Below are 20681 nucleotides of genomic sequence, written 5' to 3'. Positions count from 1 at the left end.
GGCCTAGAGTTGCCAGGAGCTTCTTTTGCCCCTGGGGAGTTCAATGCCTACATGCCTCTGAGTACCCTCTGGAGGAGCCCCAGAATAGACACAAAATAGTTCAAAATCCAGCAACAGAGTAAGATAATTTTGTCATTCTCTTCTGGGGGTTCCTTAACCTGTCACCATTGGGAGTCCCAGACATGCATCCCTGAGGTCAATGGGGGTAATCGATGCCCCGTTCCCTGATTCCCAGAACATGCCCCCTCCTACCCCACCCCACCCCCTTTTCCAGCCAAACAACCTCCTAACTCCTCTGCTCAGTTCCAGTTGAGATGCATTTGAAACCACGCAGCACAGTGTTGCAATGCCATTGTGTCTGGGGGCCTAGGTCAACGAGCCTGCAGAGACGCTTGGCAATCCTCCTTTCCATATGAACCAGGCTCTTCATGCAGAAGGAGACATGCTAAAATAACCAATAGTCTTCCACACGTAGGTAGGTCTGTGGTCCAAATATATCACCCACATGGACCCTGGAATCCCACCGCTACTGCTTCTCAGGAGTGTGTGAAGGCTGAGGCTGCTGAGCCCTCTGCTTCTTAGATAGTGCAAATAATACTGCCATTTTGCAGATGACAAAACTGGGATTCAGAAAGCTGTGGCCTCAAGATACTCCTTCTAAAATGGGCCAGGACCTGCATCAATGAAGTTTGCAGACCCCCCACCCCTAGGTTTTTCCCCCTCAGCTGGCCTCACCTAAACCTTTTCTGGGGGCCACCTCAAAATCCACAGTGGCCCATGGCAGAAAGAGTCACATGGGAAATAAAAGAAAGGGCAAATCATGTTTCTTGAATTCTTACATGTCAGATACTGCTCTAGGCCTTCATACCCATTAGTTCTGCTAACCCTCAGAACATTCCTTCCTGAAGGCAGGCAACTGAGGCTCACAGCAATGAAGGGACCTGCCCCAGGTTGCCCAGGCTCTCCATGGTATTTGGACAACCAAAATCTTGCAGGTTCCAGAGCCCGTGTGGTTTCCACAGCCCTCCCAGGCGAGGGCAAAACCCCCAGGCAGCCACAAAGTCTGGGGGTGGCTACCAGGTTGCAAGAGAAAGCTGTAGGAGGAGAGAAAAAGATAGAAATGAAGAGAAAAAACAAACAAACACCCTCTCCAAAGTGGTCTGTGGTTTTCAAAACTTAATGATCAACGTGGGTTGGAGAGGGGAAAAGATGAAGTGAGGTCCCTGGAGACCTGAAAATTGTTTCCTGAATTCTCTGGTTAAGCATGGTCAGCTAAAGAGGGCAGAAAGCTACGCCAAAACATACAAAGAGAAAGCCAAAGGACATGGAGTTTGTAGCAGGAGCCGGCTCCTGGGCGTGGCTTTCCCCGCAGGTAGACCCCATGTCCATGCTGTGTTTGCTTTGGTGATGGGCCCAGGGTTACTCCCCTGGCCCCGGACCTGCATCTAGTTCTGGGAATGGGTTTGCTGAGGTCAGTTTCCATGTGAACATTATTTTCAGGATCCTGGGGTTGTACTCAGTTCTAGTGCCCTGTCTTGAGACCCAGAAAGGTCACACCGCAAGAATGTTCTGTTTACTCCTCTGTCAAATGGTTGATCATACCTTCTTCTTAGGGTTTTCTAAATGAGAATCCTTACAAATTGCAAAGAACTAGGCAATTGTCAAGCCTTGGTATTATTTAATAAAAGGAACTAGAAAGCCAAGATTTGAAGGAAAAAAAAAAATGCTACAAATCCAGAATCAGAGGAAGGTGTATTTCGAGCTGAGAATCCGCTTACCCACACTTCCTCAGATGTCAGCTGGGGTGCTAACATTCTCCTTGAATGGAACCGAATGGCAGCTCCCCAGCCCTGGGCCCTGAACCTGCATGAAAGAATGGCTCTTTCGAACAAGTCATTACCTTGACCTCAGACCACCACATTCTCCATCCTAAAGGCTTGGCTCAGACACAGACTAGGGGCTGAAATTTCCTGGATGAGGAATCCAGGAAGGATCTTTGACAAGCAAGATAGTTCACTGTCTCTGGGTTTCTTCTGTGTTTTCTCCTTGACAGCCATGGGCTCCCCGAAAGAAATCATTTTCTCAGACATCTCTGAAAACTCAGCTACGGTCAGCTGGATGGCACCCACTGCCCAGGTGGAGAGCTTCCGGGTCACCTATGTGCCCATTGCAGGAGGTAGGTTGCAGGAGGGAGGAGACTTGGGGAGGCCACAGGGAGGAGGGGCCTGGAAAGTTTGGGTAGCATAGTGAAGAGACCCTGATAATTCCTATCCTCCCAGCCATCTTTATGTTCAAGACCATCTGGATAGACTTCATCTGTAAAGTGCTATGGTCCTGGGAGGGTCATTTTATGAAGACCCTTCCCAGTCCTGAAATTCTAAACATTGATGAGAAATAGATCCCCAATATTGTCTTCACACCATGACAGAAGGCACAAAATCCACTGCCCTTTTCTCTTTGAGCATACTCATCTGAACAGCTGGTCTTGACCTGGATATATGTGAGGTTTTGCCCTTGGGTCCCAAAAGTCTGTCTCAGTAAAGGATGGGAAGTTGTGACTTAGTGGAATTGGGAGTTCTACTTCAGAGCAGATGGACTGTAATAAAAATGACCACAGTGGAGGCACAGTCAAATCTGTCTAAAAACATTCTGGCAGGTAGTGAGCTCCCTGTTAGGGGAAGTGTGTACAGAAAGAAGGCTTGACAATTTCTTCAGAGGAATGCTGTAGCATCTCTATGCAGAGTTTGATCAACTGATGTCCAAGCTCCTCCCCAGCCCTAAAATTCTAAGAAATATAAATTTTGGACTTTTTAATAACTGTAAGAATACAGACTTGATTATGACCATCTTCTTTTCTTAGAGAGTAGAGTCCTGGGTGATAAGGGAGCCTTTATGTCCCTAACCTAAGACAATGCGTTAAATATATTAGATATACATCACATAGTGAGCTTCCCATATTCTTTGTGAGAAAATAAAATATAATTTGCACAACATGACAGTTCTCAACGGAAATTTGCCATTTTTAGCACATTGTGACTTCATGTTTTTTTCCTCTCCTGGCTTGGATTTTGGCATCTGCCTGGATGGAAAAACACATTATGCAAAAAGTAAGACCTCGTCTCTTATGCCAGAGGGCAGGAGCAAATGAGAAGTCAAGAAAATGGTGTTGGATAAAGTGTCATTTCCAAATCAGATACACCCCTTCTTGGGACAACAGTGAGTACATTTCAGTGAGGCTCCCCAGTCCCACTGTTGCTTTCCTGTGTTCCAGGTACACCTCAAGAGGTCACTGTGGACGGAACCAGGACTCAGGTCAGGCTGGTGAAACTCCTACCTGGAGCCGAGTACCTGGTCAGCATCATGGCCACAAAGGGTTTTGAGGAGAGCGAACCTGTCTCGGGTACCTTCACCACAGGTATTATTCTTACCTTTAGCATTATTGCTCATGACTCAGCAGCTGGGGACATGTTTCTATCTAGGAAATCTTAGTGGGAAGTGGACTGGGCTTGAAGCATCATATACCTCATTTCGGGCGCATCCTCATCCTCTTATGCACTAAGGAGCCCTGATTTTATCCTTAAACATCCTGGGCCTCCATTTCCTGGGGGCCATATGGAAGAAAAAGCCCAAGTGTGGGAGTCACAGACCTGGCTTGAAATCCCAGATTTACCACATCTAGATACATGAGCAGTCCATTCATTTCTTAGGCTCCGGCTTCCTTCTCTGTGAAATGGGTAAAAGTCTGTTTCCTCTGCGGTAAGAATTGCGGGAAACAATGTCGGTAAAGCATCTGTATGTAAGATGACTGAGCAATCAGCCCCCTCCCCCTGCCCACCTGGTCCCCGCACATCACCAGAGTCCTTTTAAGCGGGTACTTCACACAGACGTGTTACACTGACAGTTACAAACTTACTGTTCTCAGCTGAGCAGCCACGGTATTCCAGGTACCACTGCTAATCCCTTCTCATTTAAACCATTATAATGGCCCCTGTCATTCCCATTTCTCAGAGGAAACAACTGAGACCCAGGGCCCTATCCCTAATAAATACTGGAAGCAAATTTCGGCAGAGCTCAGTCTCCAAACTCTGTGTTCCTCTCAAATAAAGGATTATTTTCCCATCGTAGCCTGATTTGGACAGCACACTGTAAGGAGAGGGAAATAATGAACGGCATTGAAGGAGAATGAATTGGAAAATTTCTCCTCGGGCAGCCATGTCTCTAAACAATTTATCCTTTGATATATGAGCAATTATCCAGTCTCATCCATTCAAGGGTACAAAGAATGGGTCTCGTAGAAATTTTTAAAATATCCTAATAGCCTCAAAGAGTTTATAAGATGCAATTAAAACATCCTATCTGAACCCAGAGTCCCGTCCACCCTGCCACAGAGGCCCTTATTTCCCCCGTAGAAATCTTTCATTCATGGATTCTCCATGGCAGCAGACAGCAAAGTCTGGATGCATTTCTTCCCAAGCTACCGGGGAACTCATCAGTTGAAGGAGATTCTGTGCAGGCATGATGAAGCAGGAAGGAACTTGGAGGAGATAATGTGGGCCCCAAAATCAACCTGCCACTCCTGTCAGGCCAGTTATCACATCTCTTGGGGTTCAGGCACATCATCTGCAAAATGAGCTCATGACAGCTGCCTTCCATCCTCCCAGTGCTGTCATCCCAAAATAATTGGGTAGTAAATGGGAACGCAAGAGGAAAATAGTCGCGTTTAGTTGGTTTCTAAGAAAGCGATGTTAGGTAGCAGCAGTGGTCAGTTAAATGGGCCAGAGACCTGTAAATATCCATCCTTTCTCAGAAAAAGTTATTTGGAAATCATACCTACAACTCCAAAACACTAGCATAACACCCACAATTACTGAAGCTGCCCCCAGCTCATATCACATATGTCTGTTCATCCTTATAGCAGCTCCCCTTTGACAACTAAAGAAAGTAAGGTTTGAAGAAGGGAAATGACACAGGCCACACAGACCCTAGACAGAGAAACCAAGGCAGGAGCCAGACCCCCGGCCTCCAGAGCCCAGGCCCGTGTCATCCACAGGCCACCTAACCAGAGCTCTCGCTCAACACCAAGAAAAGCCTCAGGCAGCCTTCACGCCAAAGTTTCCTCTGTTTCTGTAAGTACTTTCCCTTTGGAAAGTGACATGGGCTATAATGAGAACCCTTGTAACGTGTTCAGCCCTTTCCATTTTATGCAGCATCTTTCCACCTATAATATCACATGACAATCAGAGTAACACTGAAGATACTGCCAGACAGAATGAGTATCCCCATTTTACGGAGGGGGAAATAGAGACCCAAGGTAACCTGGCCAGCAAGGGAAGAAGTCTTGGCTCGAACCCAGGTCACCCTGGCTTCAAGGTCAGGACTCTAAACCTTCCATGCAGCCGACCCTGTGTCCCCAACCGGGAATCCAGGAGCAGTGTGGTCTGACGATCTCCCCAACACATCACTGTCTCTCTTCGCAGCTCTGGACAGCCCGTCTGCCCTGGTGACAGCCAACATCACCGACTCAGCAGCCTTGGCCATGTGGCAGCCGGCCATCGCCCCGGTCGACCGTTACGTCATCTCCTACACGGGGGAGAAAGGTGAGGCTGTGACCCGTCCTCCGCACTGTGAGGACTGTCTGTTCTGCTGGGAACTCTCCCCATTCTCCCTTCTCCGGCCACATCTGGTAACAGATGACAGAAATGTAGGGGGAGGCTGGACGGCCAGCAGTGCCCTTGTGGCTCTCAATTTCCACCTCAGAGCAAGGGCTGGGGCTGGGTGGCTGTGGTGTGGAGGGGCCTGGTCAAGTGACAGGGAGGCCCCGTCCCTGTGCCTCTGCATGTTGTCAAGTGAAAGAGCTGCCCTGGGGTGGTTATGTCAATAAGGAAGTCCAGTCGTCTATTTACAGAACAACAAAAGGGAGCCTCCTCAGCCTGTTCCTCCTCTCCTGCGAGGGTCTCCACCTGCCGGCACAAGCCATCTTCCCTAGAAAGCAGCTCTCATCTCTTACAAAGAAGGAGTTCAGAACCTTAGTCTTAAACAGGCTACTTCAGGGGACGCTGGGAGCCTGGGCTTCCCAGAGGCCACAGAGGCGGCCAGTTGCCACAAGTGGGATTGAGAAATCAGAAGGTATTGTCCCTCATCTTTGCAGGCGTCTTTGCTAATGTACGCAGTTGGCAAATTAAACACTTGTTTCAGTAACTCAAATGAAAATAAGAGAAGGAAGAGAGAAAGATTCCTTTCCAGTGAATGAGCCCATACTTTTGTAATGAGCTCCTCTAGAAAAAAATGTTACTACATTAATCTCAAAGCATATGCAAGTTTTATATTTGATGGTTCAGTAGTGGAGAAGGCACACTTATCTGTGTCTGGGACCTCTGAATGTCTTCACTGAGACCCAGCACCCACCAAAGAGAGTTCCTTGTGAGGACAGAGCCCAGGGGAGGCGGTGGGGAGCAGGAGAGGGGTTTGCATTTATTCTTCTTCTGCTTCACATTGCAAATATTCTCTATGCACAGACCCTTCCGAGCCTGAGAAGGTGGTGCTGTCTCACCTGCAATAGACCAGGGTACAGTTCACCTGAATCATGAAAATTTGGGGTGCCTAGGAAAGGGCTTGGTCTGGGGGTGTTCATAGATGATGTAGTAGGGTGGGCAGCTCATCCCACTTTGCCCAGGACTGCACCCTGGTCACCAGCGATTAGGGGAGGAACATATCCACCTGGGCACTGGTGTTTGGTTTCCACTGTTGCCCTGACCCAGGGGCTCGCAAAGGCAGAACCAGGCTCTGGTATGTCGGTTGCCCAATTTTGGGGGTCCCCCAGCCTAATGATTTAACAACATTTGTCAAAGTATAAAAGAATATGTACATAAATAAAAAGGAGAGGGGCGACAAGCCCTAGGACAGATTAAGTGTGGGCAGCCCAAGGCTTGAAGGTGTTACAGTACCTCTCCTCCAACTGGTTCCTGTGCCTGAACCATCTGGAAAATTCTCCTGACCCCAAGTTCCCCTTTCTTCTGATTCGGTGCCTGGAAAAATTCACTCTCCATATGATAAATCTTGTGTAAAAGAGGTGAGTGCTCAAGAGAGAGAACGGGGCGTGAGTCATTTCAGAAATCAGATCTGATTTTCTGCAGGGTCACTGAATGGGTCTGTGTTAGGAGGAGGTGTGCGCACTGTTGGCCGAGTCTGCTGATGGCTCAGACCAGCGGGGGTGACTGGCGCGGTGTGTGTGTTTCATGTTTAGTGCCAGAAATTACGCGAACAGTGTCTGGGAACACGGTGGAGTACATGCTGACCAACCTCGAGCCGGCCACGGAGTACACGCTGAGGATCTTTGCAGAGAAAGGGCCCCAGAAAAGCTCCACCATCGATACCAAGTTCACAACAGGTACAAAGACACCAAGAGCCCCTACCTTAAACAGTCACCTCTCCCACTTCCCTCTTAAGTCAGATCCTTGCAATGTGATGACGTCTGCATCAGCTAAATTCACCAGCGCCCACTCAATTAGGACCTGAAGAAACACACCATTTCCTTCTGAACTGAAATGATCTGTTCTCCCGGTGGACCAGAAAACGACTTTAAAAGAAGAGCCTTTAAGTGGAAAACCAGTCCCCACTGACCCTAAATCCAGTACTTAACGATCCATGATCTAGGCAGGGAAATATTGTAAGGGAAAGATTTTTTCGGGCAAGTTTTCCTAGATGTCCGTTGGGTTTTTACACATTGAGATATTTTTACAAACCGTAGCCAGTAGGGAAATAGAGAAAGCGTCCTTTCAGTAGGGGTGAGTACCAATATCGGTATCCATCTGTCTGTCCTCTTGTTTAGAAACAAGGGACATCAGTAATATGCCCACAGCTGTGTCTTTCTCCCCCAATCCAACCAAGGTCAATCACAGCCATGTTGGGCTCAGGAAAACGTGGCCCCTAGGATGAGATGAAGCCCCGAGGATGTGTGGCTTTGAAGATTATATGGCTCAATCTCCTCATTTACCATCCAAGGTGGTATAGGGCAGCGGTTAGAAAGGGACTTGGACCCAGGCCTCCTGATACCCAGTCAGGGATTTTTTTGTCTTACACTGGCTGACTTATTTGCTATTAAATGTCTTATCTTCTCCAGACCTCGATTCTCCTAGAGACTTGACTGCTACTGAGGTTCAGTCGGAAACTGCCCGCCTCACCTGGCGACGCCCTCGGGCATCTGTCACTGGTTACCTCTTGGTGTATGAATCCGTGGATGGTACAGTCAAGGTATCTTGAAGTATATAAACAAGTCTCCACTGCGAGTTGAAACTTTTATATTATCCTCAAAGTAGGGAAGAATTATCTGGGTGTGTTTCTCTGTCCCAGTACCACTGAGGCTGAAAAAAAAATTCATAGGAACTGGATCATATGCTGCTGAATCATACGCTCCAGCCTCTCTCATTTTCATCAGACTCCAGTGTGGGTAGCCAGCCAAGCAAGGTCAAGAACCACTGCTCATAGGACTTGAGAACAGTTTAGGAGCTGGATTCTTGGTCCTTTGATATTATATTGAGCAAAGGCCAAAGGCTTCTTCTGCATTTTTGCCACATATACATACATTATCTCCCAGACAGCATCACTCCATCATATGTTTGAAATATGTTCTTATGACATGAACGGTTAGTACTGTTTACAGGAATGATTCATACTATTTATTTCTCTACCAGGAACTTTCTTTTAATTTTTTAGTTTGAAATAACTTTAAACCATCACACAAGTGAGACTTTCCCAACTTAACCTTCTAAAACTTGTTATTAAATTTTTAGTTTCAGGCATCATACTTTATATTTCCAGGATCTCTTACTTATTCTCTGCATGGTCATCTGTTTCTAGCATATTGTTTGCATTTTGTGCATCATCTTCTCTTTGTCTATGACAATATATGTTATTGTTATTTTATCCTATGACCTGTATAGTGTTTCTTCCAAGTTCTCTTTTGTTTCACTGCTGTTGGTTTGGTCTAGGTCTCCATCTTTCATATTGGAGACTTCCACCCACTGTCTGGAGCCAAGAATGGAACAGCTGACTGGGAATTCCAATCACACAGACAGGGCTTGTCAACTATGGGGCGAGTACCCAGCAAGTTTTAGGGGGACTCCCAAGTATCAGTTCTGTACGCCCTTTCTATTGAGCTACTCAGTCTCCCCAGAGGATCGTCCGACTCCTGCAAACGAGGCTGCCAGAGCCTAGGTGGAGAAAGCACATGGGCCCCCACTGTGCGCAAACCTTCTGTTTCTAGTGTAACGCCTCGCCCTCCCCTGCAGCTAGCCCTGCTGGGTTTGGATCCAGAGACTATTCTCTGGCTCAGCTTTTCCAGAGACTAAACCTCAGCCTCCCATCTGGACAGGGAAGGGCCATCATGCAGACTGTTAGAGCTAGGAAGTCTGTTTCTCACACAGAACTTTTAAACAAACTTTTGTTCAGCCATGCCCCACCCTGACCTTCAAAGGCATCTGTGCTCTCGCATGCATTTCATTCCTGAACTTGCTGGGTGCTGGAGCATTCACCATGGAGCCTCTGACTGGCTCTGCCCACTCAGCCCTCAGCATTCTCCATATTCTGTCCCTCATTGTCACTCCACTGCACGCTTGCCATCCATCAGGATTCTGATGACACCCCATGCCTGGGGCTGTCTCCTCTGCCATGTCCCTCACTTTGTGGGTTTAAACTTTATATCCTTTTACTCTCATTTTAGTGGGCATCAGAGACCAGCAGAGATAATTTGGAAAGTCCAATCTGCCATGCTTAACCAGAAGCGGACACACATTTCTAGTTACTGTCGTGGCCCTTCTTGGAATTGGTATAATAACGTACTAACTCCCTGTGTGAACAGAGGCAAGCCCCTTACTTTCTCTGGGTGGCAGTGTTCACATCTCTGAAATGAGTGCACTGGAGCCACCAATTTCTCAGGTCCCCTCCTGCTCAGGCAGTCTGGAATTTGGTGTTCACCTACAGTCATGAGTCTCATTTCAATCTGTCCTAATTGCCTAGAAAAAAATGACTTTGCACAGCAGCCTAGGAAGCTTATAGGTAACTGTATCCCAAAGTAATTCAATGGACCCAGCTTTGTACCTGATCCCTCCACAAGGACCAGACCTGGGGGCCATGCAAAGGTCACTAGGTCATTGGTATTAAACGAGTACTCACCCTGGCTTACTTTCCTGTATGTCTGATCCCCAGCTTTCTGTCACTCACTCCAGAAAATCAGTCTGGTGTAGGATGAAAGAGTCCTGGACAGGATGTTGGGGGACCATGCCCTCCCATCAATAAACTATGGAATGAGAGCAAGTCTCTTCGCTTCTCTGAAACTCCAGCCCCATTGGAAAAATCAGGATAACTCCACCTGCCGAGTTGTAAGGATGGAAGAGAACCTTCCAGGAGCCTCCACACTGATGCATTACTGCCTAAACCCAGTCAGCTGGGTTTGCAGGTTGTAGAGAGCCCTACTGTATTTAGTTAGCTAGGAATGGAGATTGAATTCTAATCCCAGACACCAAGGGCATTTGCTAAGAGGTGATTTCACAAGCATGAGAAGCTAGGAAGAAGATTTGAAAAGGAAGGGAATTTCCTGCAAATTGAAAATGATCACCACCTCTGGACAGCAGCACAGTGACCGGTCCCAGACTGCAAGCCTCGTTTGCTTGTAGACGCGTACCGCAGCTGCGCACGCCTGCCTCCCCTGGATGCCTTTGCTCTAGAAGAAGGGCATGCTGGCTCAGCTCAGGTCCTCACATGCCCTGCCTACTGAGCACTGTATGCATCCCCTGACTGTGCTTCAGAATCATCCGGGGAGTTTCCTAAATATGCACCTGGCCAGGCCCCATTTCTGGCCCTCATGATCCAGCCTGTCTGGGATGGAGCCCAGGTGTTGGGTTATTTTAAAGCTTCCCAGGGGGCTGTGAGAAAGAGCCATATTTAGGAATGACTGATATAATTGTCTCCAAGTCCAAACCCTTTGTCCTTTGTGTAATTCACCTTGCTACCAGATTAAATTGGGTTCATGTCATAAAGCTTTTAGGAACCTCCATTTCTTATCATGATAAACTTTAAATTCCATAGCATGGCATTTAAGGCCCTTTGTCATCTGGTCTTTTCCCACCTCTTCTGTCACTCCCCCACCGACAACCAAGGATGGGTGAGGTAGGTTGTTGCCTTTTCACATTATTTTAATCAGTTCTGCCTCTTCTGGCCCCGGGACCTTTGCTCATGCTGCATTCACCCCATCTCTGATATCTGAGAAGTGAGCATGGAGCCTGGCACAGATCGGGAGTCAGTAGATTCTTGTTGAATGAAGAAATAAATGGAAACAAAAGGAAAAAATAAAAACTGGATTGGTGGATAAATGAATGGATCATCTGTATCCTGAGGATTTATGTGGCCAAAAGTTATCATATTCTTTCTTCTGCCCTTAGGAAGTTATTGTGGGTCCAGACACCACCTCCTACAGCCTAGCAGAGATGAACCCATCCACTCACTACACAGCAAAGATCCAGGCATTGAACGGGCCCCTGAGGAGCAAGCTGGTCCAGATCATCTTCACCACAAGTAAGGAGCTCAGGGACCAGACTTTGTGAGCTGAGTCAACCCTCCTCTTCTCCTCCGACTGCTACATTAAACTTTTCTATCAGATCTAAAAAGGATCAATTCCCTGCCACTGCCTGAAAGCCCAAGGATATGGGTGCAAGGGATAACAGGGCCCATGGTGAAAGGGAAGGAGGGTCAGGAGTGAGAACGTCTGGATTCAATCCTCATCTCCACCACCTGCTCCGTGTGACTCAGGAAAGTCACTGCCATTCTACACACCTCAGTTATGCCATCTATACCACGGGATTAATAACCATCCCTTCTTCACAAGATCTTTGTGAGGGTCCTTGTATTGTATTTGACTTCCTAGCTCATTGTGTGGTTCATTCTCAGGGCTCATTCTAAGCTTAGGGTCCCCCTCTTTCTCAGGATGTCAGTATTTACAAAGCCTGTCCATCTTCAAAATCACACAGTTTTTGGTGGGGAAACAGAGACTCGATGAACTGCTCAAGACTACCCCGTGAGTTAGAGTCAGGTTTGGGCTCAGATGTTCCAGGACCAGGGACCCATCTCCACACCCTGCCACTGAGTGTCTTCTGCAGGTGGCAAATACGCAAGGTGTTCCCCTGGTGAATAAGAGGAAGCAGCTATTCCTAGGCAGGAAGGACTTGACCTTTGGGGACCCTTGAACCTGCCCTTCACACTTCACTCTGGTCACGGTGCACACACCTGCTCACAGAAGTGCACAGGCAAACAGACCTCTTTGCCTGAACTTACACCAGGTGCTGGGAATGCAACAGTATGAGTGTGCCCTAAAGATGACCTCAGACTAGGGTTGTGAAGTAGACAAGAAAACAGCTAATGCTGCAACCTCAGGGGAAGGGGAAGGTGAAGTACGGTGGTACAGTGAGGAGTCAGGGCAGTAAAAAGAACTGCTCTGGCCGTCAACTCCCTGTGCCACATGCTAAGCACAGACCCAAGACTGTCTGTATCTATCATGTGTTTAATTTTTAGCATCACATTATTGCACTTGGAAATTCCCCAGGCATTCTTGTTTCCCCCCCACCCAAGATTCCCAGACTCGGGGTAGTTAAATGCTTTCTCTGACATCCTAAGGCAAGGAAGTGGCAAGTTCAGGACTGTAACCCTTGTCTTTGGCTTCTAAGTTGTCTGATGACACTAAGATGCATCCAGCCTAAGAGAGTGCCCTGATCCTCAGCGAGCCACCCACAGGGTGCTAGGAACACAGCCCTCCTGGCCAGTACCTGAGTGCTTGTCAGGTGCTGCCTGGCTGCCCCAGGTAGATCAAGGCCAACCTCACACATGCCCATCACCGTGGCTTAGCCCTCCCCCCACTGACATCACTGACGGCTCCCATCAGTATAAGGGACCGAGATGGATGTGTCCCTTACAGCCAAAACCTCTACGCCTCATTGCACCCTTGCAAAATAGGTTTTGTCCCATCTTGCCTATAAGGGAACACTGTCCCAGAAAGGGTAAGTCATCCAGCCAATAAATAGTAGAACTGAAATGTACAAGCTCCTACCCCAGTCTTCCTTCACTGACAATCACTCTTTCCTCTTCTCCCGTAGCCGGACTCCTGTACCCATTCCCCAAGGACTGCTCCCAAGCAATGCTGAATGGGGACACGACCTCTGGCCTCTACACCATTTATCTGGACAGTGATAAGGCCCAGCCTCTGGAAGTCTTCTGTGACATGACCTCTGATGGCGGTGGTTGGATCGTGAGTATCACTGAAACTTCAGGCATGGCGGATGGGGGCAGAGGGCACATGGTGGGGCAGGAGGGGTGGAGGTCCTCTCCCTGCACTCTGACCCCAAGGTGCATGTGGTTTTGTAAGATAGTGCCTGTCACACAGAGACGTTCAGGGATTATCAGTTAAACCAAAGAATGGGAAAGAAGCTGGGGATTAAAAAACAGAGGAAAATAACGTTCTTATAATTTATCTCATCTGATCCTCAGTTCTGTGATGCATAAAAATGACAGTGGTCATAAACCTACTATGTATATTAATTAGCACCTGCTATCTACCAAGCACTGCACTGTGCTAAGAGTTTTATATTAATTAGTTCAGTCCCTATCATGCAATCTGAGTAATGTTTTTTCAATTGATAAACTTTATTTTTTAGAGCAGTTTTAGGTTGGCAATGAAACTGAGCATATGATACAGTGAGTGCCCATATACCCTGGTCCCCACACACACAGCCTCTCTCAGTACCAACGTCCTGCCCCAGGATGGTGCATTTGTTACGTGTGATGGCACTGCGTGGACATGTCATTACCAGTCAGAGCTGAGTGGTAGTTTTAGTCCCTATTCTTCAGGTGAGGACACCAAGGCTCAGAGAGAAGAGGTCACCTGCCCAGAGTTACCTGGCAAATTAGTGACAGGCAGAGCTGGGGACTGGGCTTTTCCCATAGTCCAGTGTTCTTCCTCTAAGGAAGATACCTCCTCCCTCTTTCAATAGCTTAAGTGCACCTAGACTCACTGGTTATGTTTATAGGTGTTCTTGAGACGCAAAAATGGACGTGAGGATTTCTATCGAAACTGGAAGGCCTATGCTGCTGGGTTTGGGGACCGCAGAGAAGAATTCTGGCTCGGTAACGCAGCCCTGCATGTTTGTGCCCAAAAGTCCATGTCTGCCCTTCCTGTCACTGTCCCAACCTACGGTAGTAACCTATGCGAGAGAAATGGACGTGGAGGAAACAGTTCTGGTAACAGACTCAGAATTTGAACCTCTCAGTGGAAAATATTTTAAATTCCCTGGGTCATTAAAAATAAAAATCTGGTCAAGGGAGAGCCAACAGCCAGGCCTTAAGAATGAGCCTAGCCTTAAGTCATTCACTGAACCGTTTATGAAACTGTCCTCTCTGATACCAGTAACTGCTTCTGTCCTGGGCTCCCAGTGTAACCATCACCTCTGAGCACCCCTCCAAGGTACAAAATCCCCACCTTGCCCATGAATCTAGCCAATCCTGTAAGCATTGGGGCTGCAATTTGAAATCCCCCTCAAGCCAACATTACAACTGACACTTTCCCCCAGAGTTTATAAAAAGGAGCTTTTGCCACCTTACCTCCTTTGATCTTCACAGTCCCCTGGGTGGTTGGCAGGGCAAAGCTGTCCCCCTGATTTTACCTGAGGCTCAGAAACATCATCTGTTTTGCCTGGTGCTGCACCAGCAAGGAGCAAACCAAGCTGCAAGCCCAGGTCTGTGTGAGGCACGACCCTCTCTAGCGTACACAGCTGCTGCTCGGACACGGTGGAGCAGCAGCCACGGCCTCAGTCACTTGTGCTTTGATGTCAACCCCCGCCTGTCCTCCACAGGGCTGGACAACCTGAACAAAATCACGTCCCAAGGGCAGTACGAGCTCCGCGTGGACCTGCGGGACCACGGGACGACAGCCTACGCCGTCTACGACAGGTTCAGCGTGGGCGACGCCAAGACTCGCTACAGGCTGAAGGTGGAGGGGTACAGCGGCACAGCGGGTAGGAAACCGCAGGGCCTGCATGTGTTTTCAGCCGGTCCTTCCATTCATTCTCCCTTCTTTCATGAATCCATCCATAAGGCGGATCAACAAATATGTGAATCCCTACTGGGTGCTAATCTGGAAGAACTGCTATTGAACAGGGTTGGGCAGATAGATCTTCTGGTCACTGAAACAGAGGAGGCTGGGAAGCAGGGCAGTCAGGACTGATCTGTAGCTGCCATCACTTAAAAACATGTCTTCTTATCCATTTTTAGATATCAGTTCTAGACTGATGGAAAAACAGTCGCTCGGCGGCCTTAATAGCCATGTAAGCCAGTGCTTCTCAGTTGACTGTGGGCATATGACCCCCTAGTGCATACTGTGAATGTGCAGCTGCTGACTGAGAGTCAGCATGTCTCACAGGCTCCCCGGTGATGCTGCCCCACATGGGCGGTGTCGCTGGTCTGTGGATTGCGCGTTGAGTAGCAAACAATCCACTCTATTGTCCAACCGCTTGAATCTCTTCTAAGACATCCCTGCCATGTGGTCCTCCGGCCTCAGCCTGACCAGGGACTCACTCCCTCCCCAGCCGCCTTTTCCTTCCTCGTCTCATCCGTAAGCTAATTCAGATCTTGAAGATTTCTTTGATTGGAAATGACCTTTGCATGGCTTTCTGGCTCCACATTAGAGGAGAAATAAGTAGGAAAAAACATGCATTCAGGCCTGCCGGGTAAGAATGTCATCTTTCACAGATATCCCCCACCTATTACCCCCATTTAGCGCTCACAAAAACCATTCCAGGAAGACGCAGAGGAGAGAACCAAGGTTCAGAAAAGTGGTGATTTGCACAAGGTGAAACACCTTGTAGCAGGTGGGCCCAGGGTACAAGCCTGGCTGCAGAAGCTGTTCTTGGTAACAACGGGGGTCAGGTATGAGAGTGTGGCCACCCCATGTCACCCACGCCCACTCTGGGTGGCTCTCAGTTATGCATATGAAAACAGAAGAGAGAAATGCCGTGGTACATATCCAGCCTCTCTGAGCCCTCCAAGAAAACATCTATAGTGGAAACAAAAAGTCTCCTGATAAAGGTTTGCCAAAAGCTAGGCTCAGCCAAAGGAGAGAGAGAGCTCTTTAGAGATGAGAAAGACCTAAGGGCGAAAATTGTTTTAGTTCTTGCATCCCTCAAAGAATTCTGACATTTTATTACCTGGTAATGAATACCACTTTGGTTGAGATGGCTTCAGGCTAAAAGGGTCTAGTTACATGGCGGACAAAGACTCTGACTGAGCAGCAGGGAAGAGTGAGCCTCTGCCCATCTCTCTATTTCTAGCCAACATGAGCCGATGAGCCGGGATGTGTCCCTCCGTAAAGACAACCTCACCGGGAGCATCTCGCTCATCAGCATCTACCTGCTGTGCTCATGTTCTTGGCAGCTTAAAAGGGCATCTCCGCCCTCTGTCAGCTCGCTCCAAAATATCAGGCTTGTACGTGGTGGCATTTCATATTTTTGTGCACAGCATTGACCAGAGGACGGGTGAGGGTACACAGAAAGAAAGGGCGCTGAAGTGTTCCCAAAATTCAGTGTGTTAAATTACATACTAGATTCCCAAAGAGCACTATCTATAAATGGGCTTTTTGTCTAAGAATCAGGGAGAGCCAGTCCCATAAACACTTTGAAAAATAACTATATGTTACACAGGCTATTTGCTGACTTCTAATATCTGAAGGGTTTGGTTCTAAGTATAGCCCTAAATATTTGTATTTGTGGGAAAGCATTCTTAAATGCAGATTTCTCACATTACTCAGTGAGCTCCTTGATGGGAAGGGAATGCAAAAAAAATGATAAAAATAACAACAATCCTAACTATTTGCTCAACATTCTACCTTTCTAGAACATACCTTCATATATGGTCCCTACAGCACTCTGACGTAGAGAGAATCAATATGCTAGTTCCATTTTATGGATGAGAAAACTGAGGTTCAGCAGCAGGCTTGACTTGTGCAAGGTCACGGCTAGGGAATGGAAGAGAGGGGACTTGAAGCTGGATCCTCCAAAGCCACCCATAGTCTTCTTTCTACCACATTAGGCTGCTTCCATCAGCAATGCATCCTTGAGTGACACTCATAGCCCATCCAATCCTAAACCTGGGTCCAATATTCAAGGCCGGCCCACCCCAGGACCTTTCCACTGTCGCCCTTGGTTCTGCCCTTCACAGCCCACAGGAAACTCCAGCTGGGATCTCTCAGGTGCATACTTTCTATCCCCCAGGTGACTCGATGGCCTACCACAATGGCAGGTCCTTCTCCACCTTCGACAAGGACACAGACTCAGCCATCACCAACTGTGCTCTGTCCTACAAGGGGGCTTTCTGGTATAAGAACTGCCACCGTGTCAACCTGATGGGCAGATACGGAGACAATAACCACAGTCAGGTGAGTGGATTGTGAAGGCCCAGGACCGGGCTTGGGAAGCTGATTGGTGGTGAGACGAGGAGGCAGGAACCTCAGGTAGGTGGTATGTTTTTCCCAGCACAGCAAGGAGAAGCCTCAGTGACACTGCAGGCCAGGTAAAATCATAGAAAGAGCACGTGTCAACTCTTGAGGATCCCATGAGGAACCACTGGTCAAGTGCATTCCAAAATAGAACGCTTTTCTCAGACAAACGTCTTTGAACCCCAAAAGGAGAGCAGATTGAGTGGATGCCACCCCAGTGAAGCAGGGTGAGAGCAGGTGTTTCCTGCATCTCATCACATTGCCTATTGCACTTCAACTCTGTGCATTATTGCATCACCTTCGCTGCCTTTCCCCTCACAACAGTGTAATGCAGTCTCCCTGAAAAATCAAAAAAAAAAAAAGGCTACACACCAAAAGGAAACTGCTTTTTCCATCCTCCCAATGAATTTTGGAAGAAGAAGGAGCTCATATAAAAGGGCACCAAAGAGGGACAGGAGCCAAGTCCTAACTCTGACCCTGCTCCTGCTGCTGTGACAGATCCTTTACAAATTCATTTCCTCTTTCATCTTCATAGCATCCTTTCAAGGTTGGCATTATCAGACCTTTAAAAAAAAAAACACTGAAACCGAGGCCCACAAATATTTGATAACTTGGTCAAGTTATCTCTCAAGCAAGAGCACTAAGATTTAACCGTATATGCCAGGTTCCAAAATTTGAGTTACACCTGTGTTCCTTCTGCCATTCCATACCAACCCCTGTTAAAGTACTCTGTAGGAATATTGTGAATTATAGACTCTCCGGCAGGTAGCTGCTCCCCTGTAACCTCCAATGGGGATCTGAATTCCTTTAGCACCCTTCCTAATGATGGCAGGTTTCATCAGCCACTTTGTTTAAAGATGGCAGACCAAACCTCAGGTGGCTTGGGACTAAAGTAAAACAACGGAGTCAGATCCCACCAGCCCCTTTGAAAAATCTTCACTGCACAGATCAATAGACAGAGTCAAGAGACAGCTGTGAAGTACCAAAAAGTCACCTTGAACCAGAACTCGTTCCTGTCAACTAAATAGCAATGGTCAATGAACGCCTTACCTAATGCAAACCAATCTGGAGGTCTTCTCTTTTTGGCAGGGTGTTAACTGGTTCCACTGGAAGGGCCACGAATATTCAATCCAGTTTGCTGAGATGAAGGTAAGACCCAGCAACTTCCGAAATCTCGAAGGCAGGCGCAAACGGGCGTAAAATTCAGGGACAACTGGGTGAGAGCGGCGTAGGGCCCAGAGGAAGAAAAGAATTTTACCAAAGTATCAGTACAACCCATCCAACCGTCAAGCCACACCTGGGCATTTGGCAGGAGTTCATATTGACCATGGAGCATCAGGGCCAATGGCGGGAGCAGTGGCCTCCGCACTCTGCGTTTCCTTCCTTCGCACCAAAGACAACAGTCTCCAACAGGTTTCTGTTTTGTTGTTCGAATCAGCAAAACTCCTCCAGGGGCAGCAGCACAATGGTTTTCCTTCTCTTGGGTGGCTCTGGGAATGGAAGAGGGGTGGGCTGTACAGTGGTAGTTTGTTTTAGAACCAGCCGCATTTTACACAAAGCTGTATAATTAATTGTCACTATTTTTGTTAGCAGTGATTCAATGTGTGTCATTGGGAGCCATGCCTGTTTTTTACATTTCATACTACAGAACCCAGAAAAGTAATGCCGTTTCCATTTTAAGGATATAATTAATGTTATTAATATAATAATGATGATGAAAACTAAGGATTTTTTTAAAGAGATTTTCCTTTCTGAAACACATGTGGACAGTACCTGATTGTATTTTTTTTAAATAAAAGCACAAGTACTTTTAAATCGGACTGCTGTTTTGCCTTTCATTGTGGAGCTTGAATGCCACAAATGCCAATGTGTTTGCACAAAGGGGGGACGCTGGAAAGGAAAGGGGGGAGGGGTCAACTGGACGCCAAGGGCCGAAAGGGAGGGAAGCGCTTTTTTGGACAAAGTTGAACAAGGTCAGAAAAAGCTTACAACTTAAGATTCAGCTTCTTGCTCAGTATTGCCAAGACTAACTGTTAATGGTTTAAAAGATGTTTTTACACCCATTTTCTAATGTAACCTCCTACCACTTTTATGACCTAAATAAGATGAGAATTGTTATCATGCAAGCGTTAACATTCCCAGAAGCAGAACCGCCTGAGTTCAGATCTTGGCTCCTCCACCCCCTCAGTCCCTAACCTCTCCAGGCCTCAGTTTCCTCCTCAGTGACGTGGGAATGCTCACACTTCTTCAATTCAAAGCGTTTCTGTGAAAAACAAAGGATATTATCCATAGAAGGCCCCGTCGCATGCTGCCTGGCATATATTAAGTGTTAATAAGCATTAGTTATCATACTCTTGCTTCTTAAATTTTATTTATTGATTTTAGAAAAGAGAAGGGAAGGGAGAGAGAGAGAGAAATGTCAAATGTTTTGTTCCATTTATTTATTCATTCACTGGTTGATTCTTATCTGTGCTCTGACCAGGGAGCAAACCCGCAACATTGGCGTATCAGGACAATGCTCTAACCAACTCAGCTCTCCAATCACAGCATATGATTACCTTATATATGATGGATTGGGGTTCGTAGAAGTGCAATGACTTATCTGTGGCTACTTATCCAATTAATAATTAAACTCTGGCCCTCTGGCCCCAGTGTCCCTGCTCTCCCCAGGCCCCTGATAAAAGTCTCTCCTTCCCTAGGAAAAGGGGGGGCGTGGTGACAGTGTATAGGTTGCAGAATGAGAAAGGTCACCTGGATCCTTCATCGGGATCCTACAATCCCCAGATCTTAGAACTGAAAAGAATGTCTGTTAGAAGTGTCTCCTTGTCCCCTACTCAAAGCCCCCTAAAAGGGAAGGTCCAGTGTCCCCCAGCCTCACCCTGAATGCATCTAGTTACAGAGGGAGCTCCCTGCCGAGCACAGCAGATCTCTCTGTACTCAGGGAATATGAGTCAGAACCACACATTATACATTTCTCTTTTAAAACAAGGGTGTTGGGAGGATGGGAAAAGCAATTGCCAGTTCATTCCCTTAGGAACCTTCAGCAAATTGACTTAGTTAATGAAACTGTTTGAGCTGATAGGCCTCATTCAGATGGAATGTGATGGCTCAGAAGTGAGGATCAGAGGAATTTATGGCTCTGGCCAGACCCCTT

The 20681-nt window shown here is 47.4% G+C and overlaps 1 protein-coding gene across 4 annotated transcripts in view; it reads left to right on the top strand.

Annotated features, from left to right (window-relative positions):
- Window positions 1-19347, top strand: part of TNC (tenascin C) — a 61818-nt gene extending 42471 nt beyond the window's left edge. For all 4 annotated transcript variants that reach the window (XM_090274632.1, XM_090274631.1, XM_090274630.1 and 1 more), the window contains 11 exons: window positions 2054-2176; window positions 3272-3415; window positions 5478-5597; window positions 7244-7387; window positions 8120-8250; window positions 11436-11568; window positions 13140-13291; window positions 14070-14166; window positions 14892-15053; window positions 17304-17467; window positions 18617-19347. In XM_090274632.1, the coding sequence (XP_090130758.1) occupies window positions 2054-2176; window positions 3272-3415; window positions 5478-5597; window positions 7244-7387; window positions 8120-8250; window positions 11436-11568; window positions 13140-13291; window positions 14070-14166; window positions 14892-15053; window positions 17304-17467; window positions 18617-18727 (1481 nt within the window). In that variant the 3' untranslated portion in view covers window positions 18728-19347. The remainder of the gene's footprint in view (window positions 1-2053; window positions 2177-3271; window positions 3416-5477; window positions 5598-7243; window positions 7388-8119; window positions 8251-11435; window positions 11569-13139; window positions 13292-14069; window positions 14167-14891; window positions 15054-17303; window positions 17468-18616) is intronic.
- Window positions 19348-20681: the final 1334 nt, after the last annotated feature.

The sequence above is a fragment of the Furipterus horrens genome, unplaced genomic scaffold, assembly GCF_987537825.1.
Source record: "Furipterus horrens unplaced genomic scaffold, mFurHor1.1.pri manual_scaffold_4, whole genome shotgun sequence".
Lineage (NCBI taxonomy): Eukaryota > Metazoa > Chordata > Mammalia > Chiroptera > Furipteridae > Furipterus > Furipterus horrens.
The sequence above is the reverse complement of the archived record's forward strand: the minus strand, read 5'-3'. Positions and strand labels throughout refer to the sequence as shown.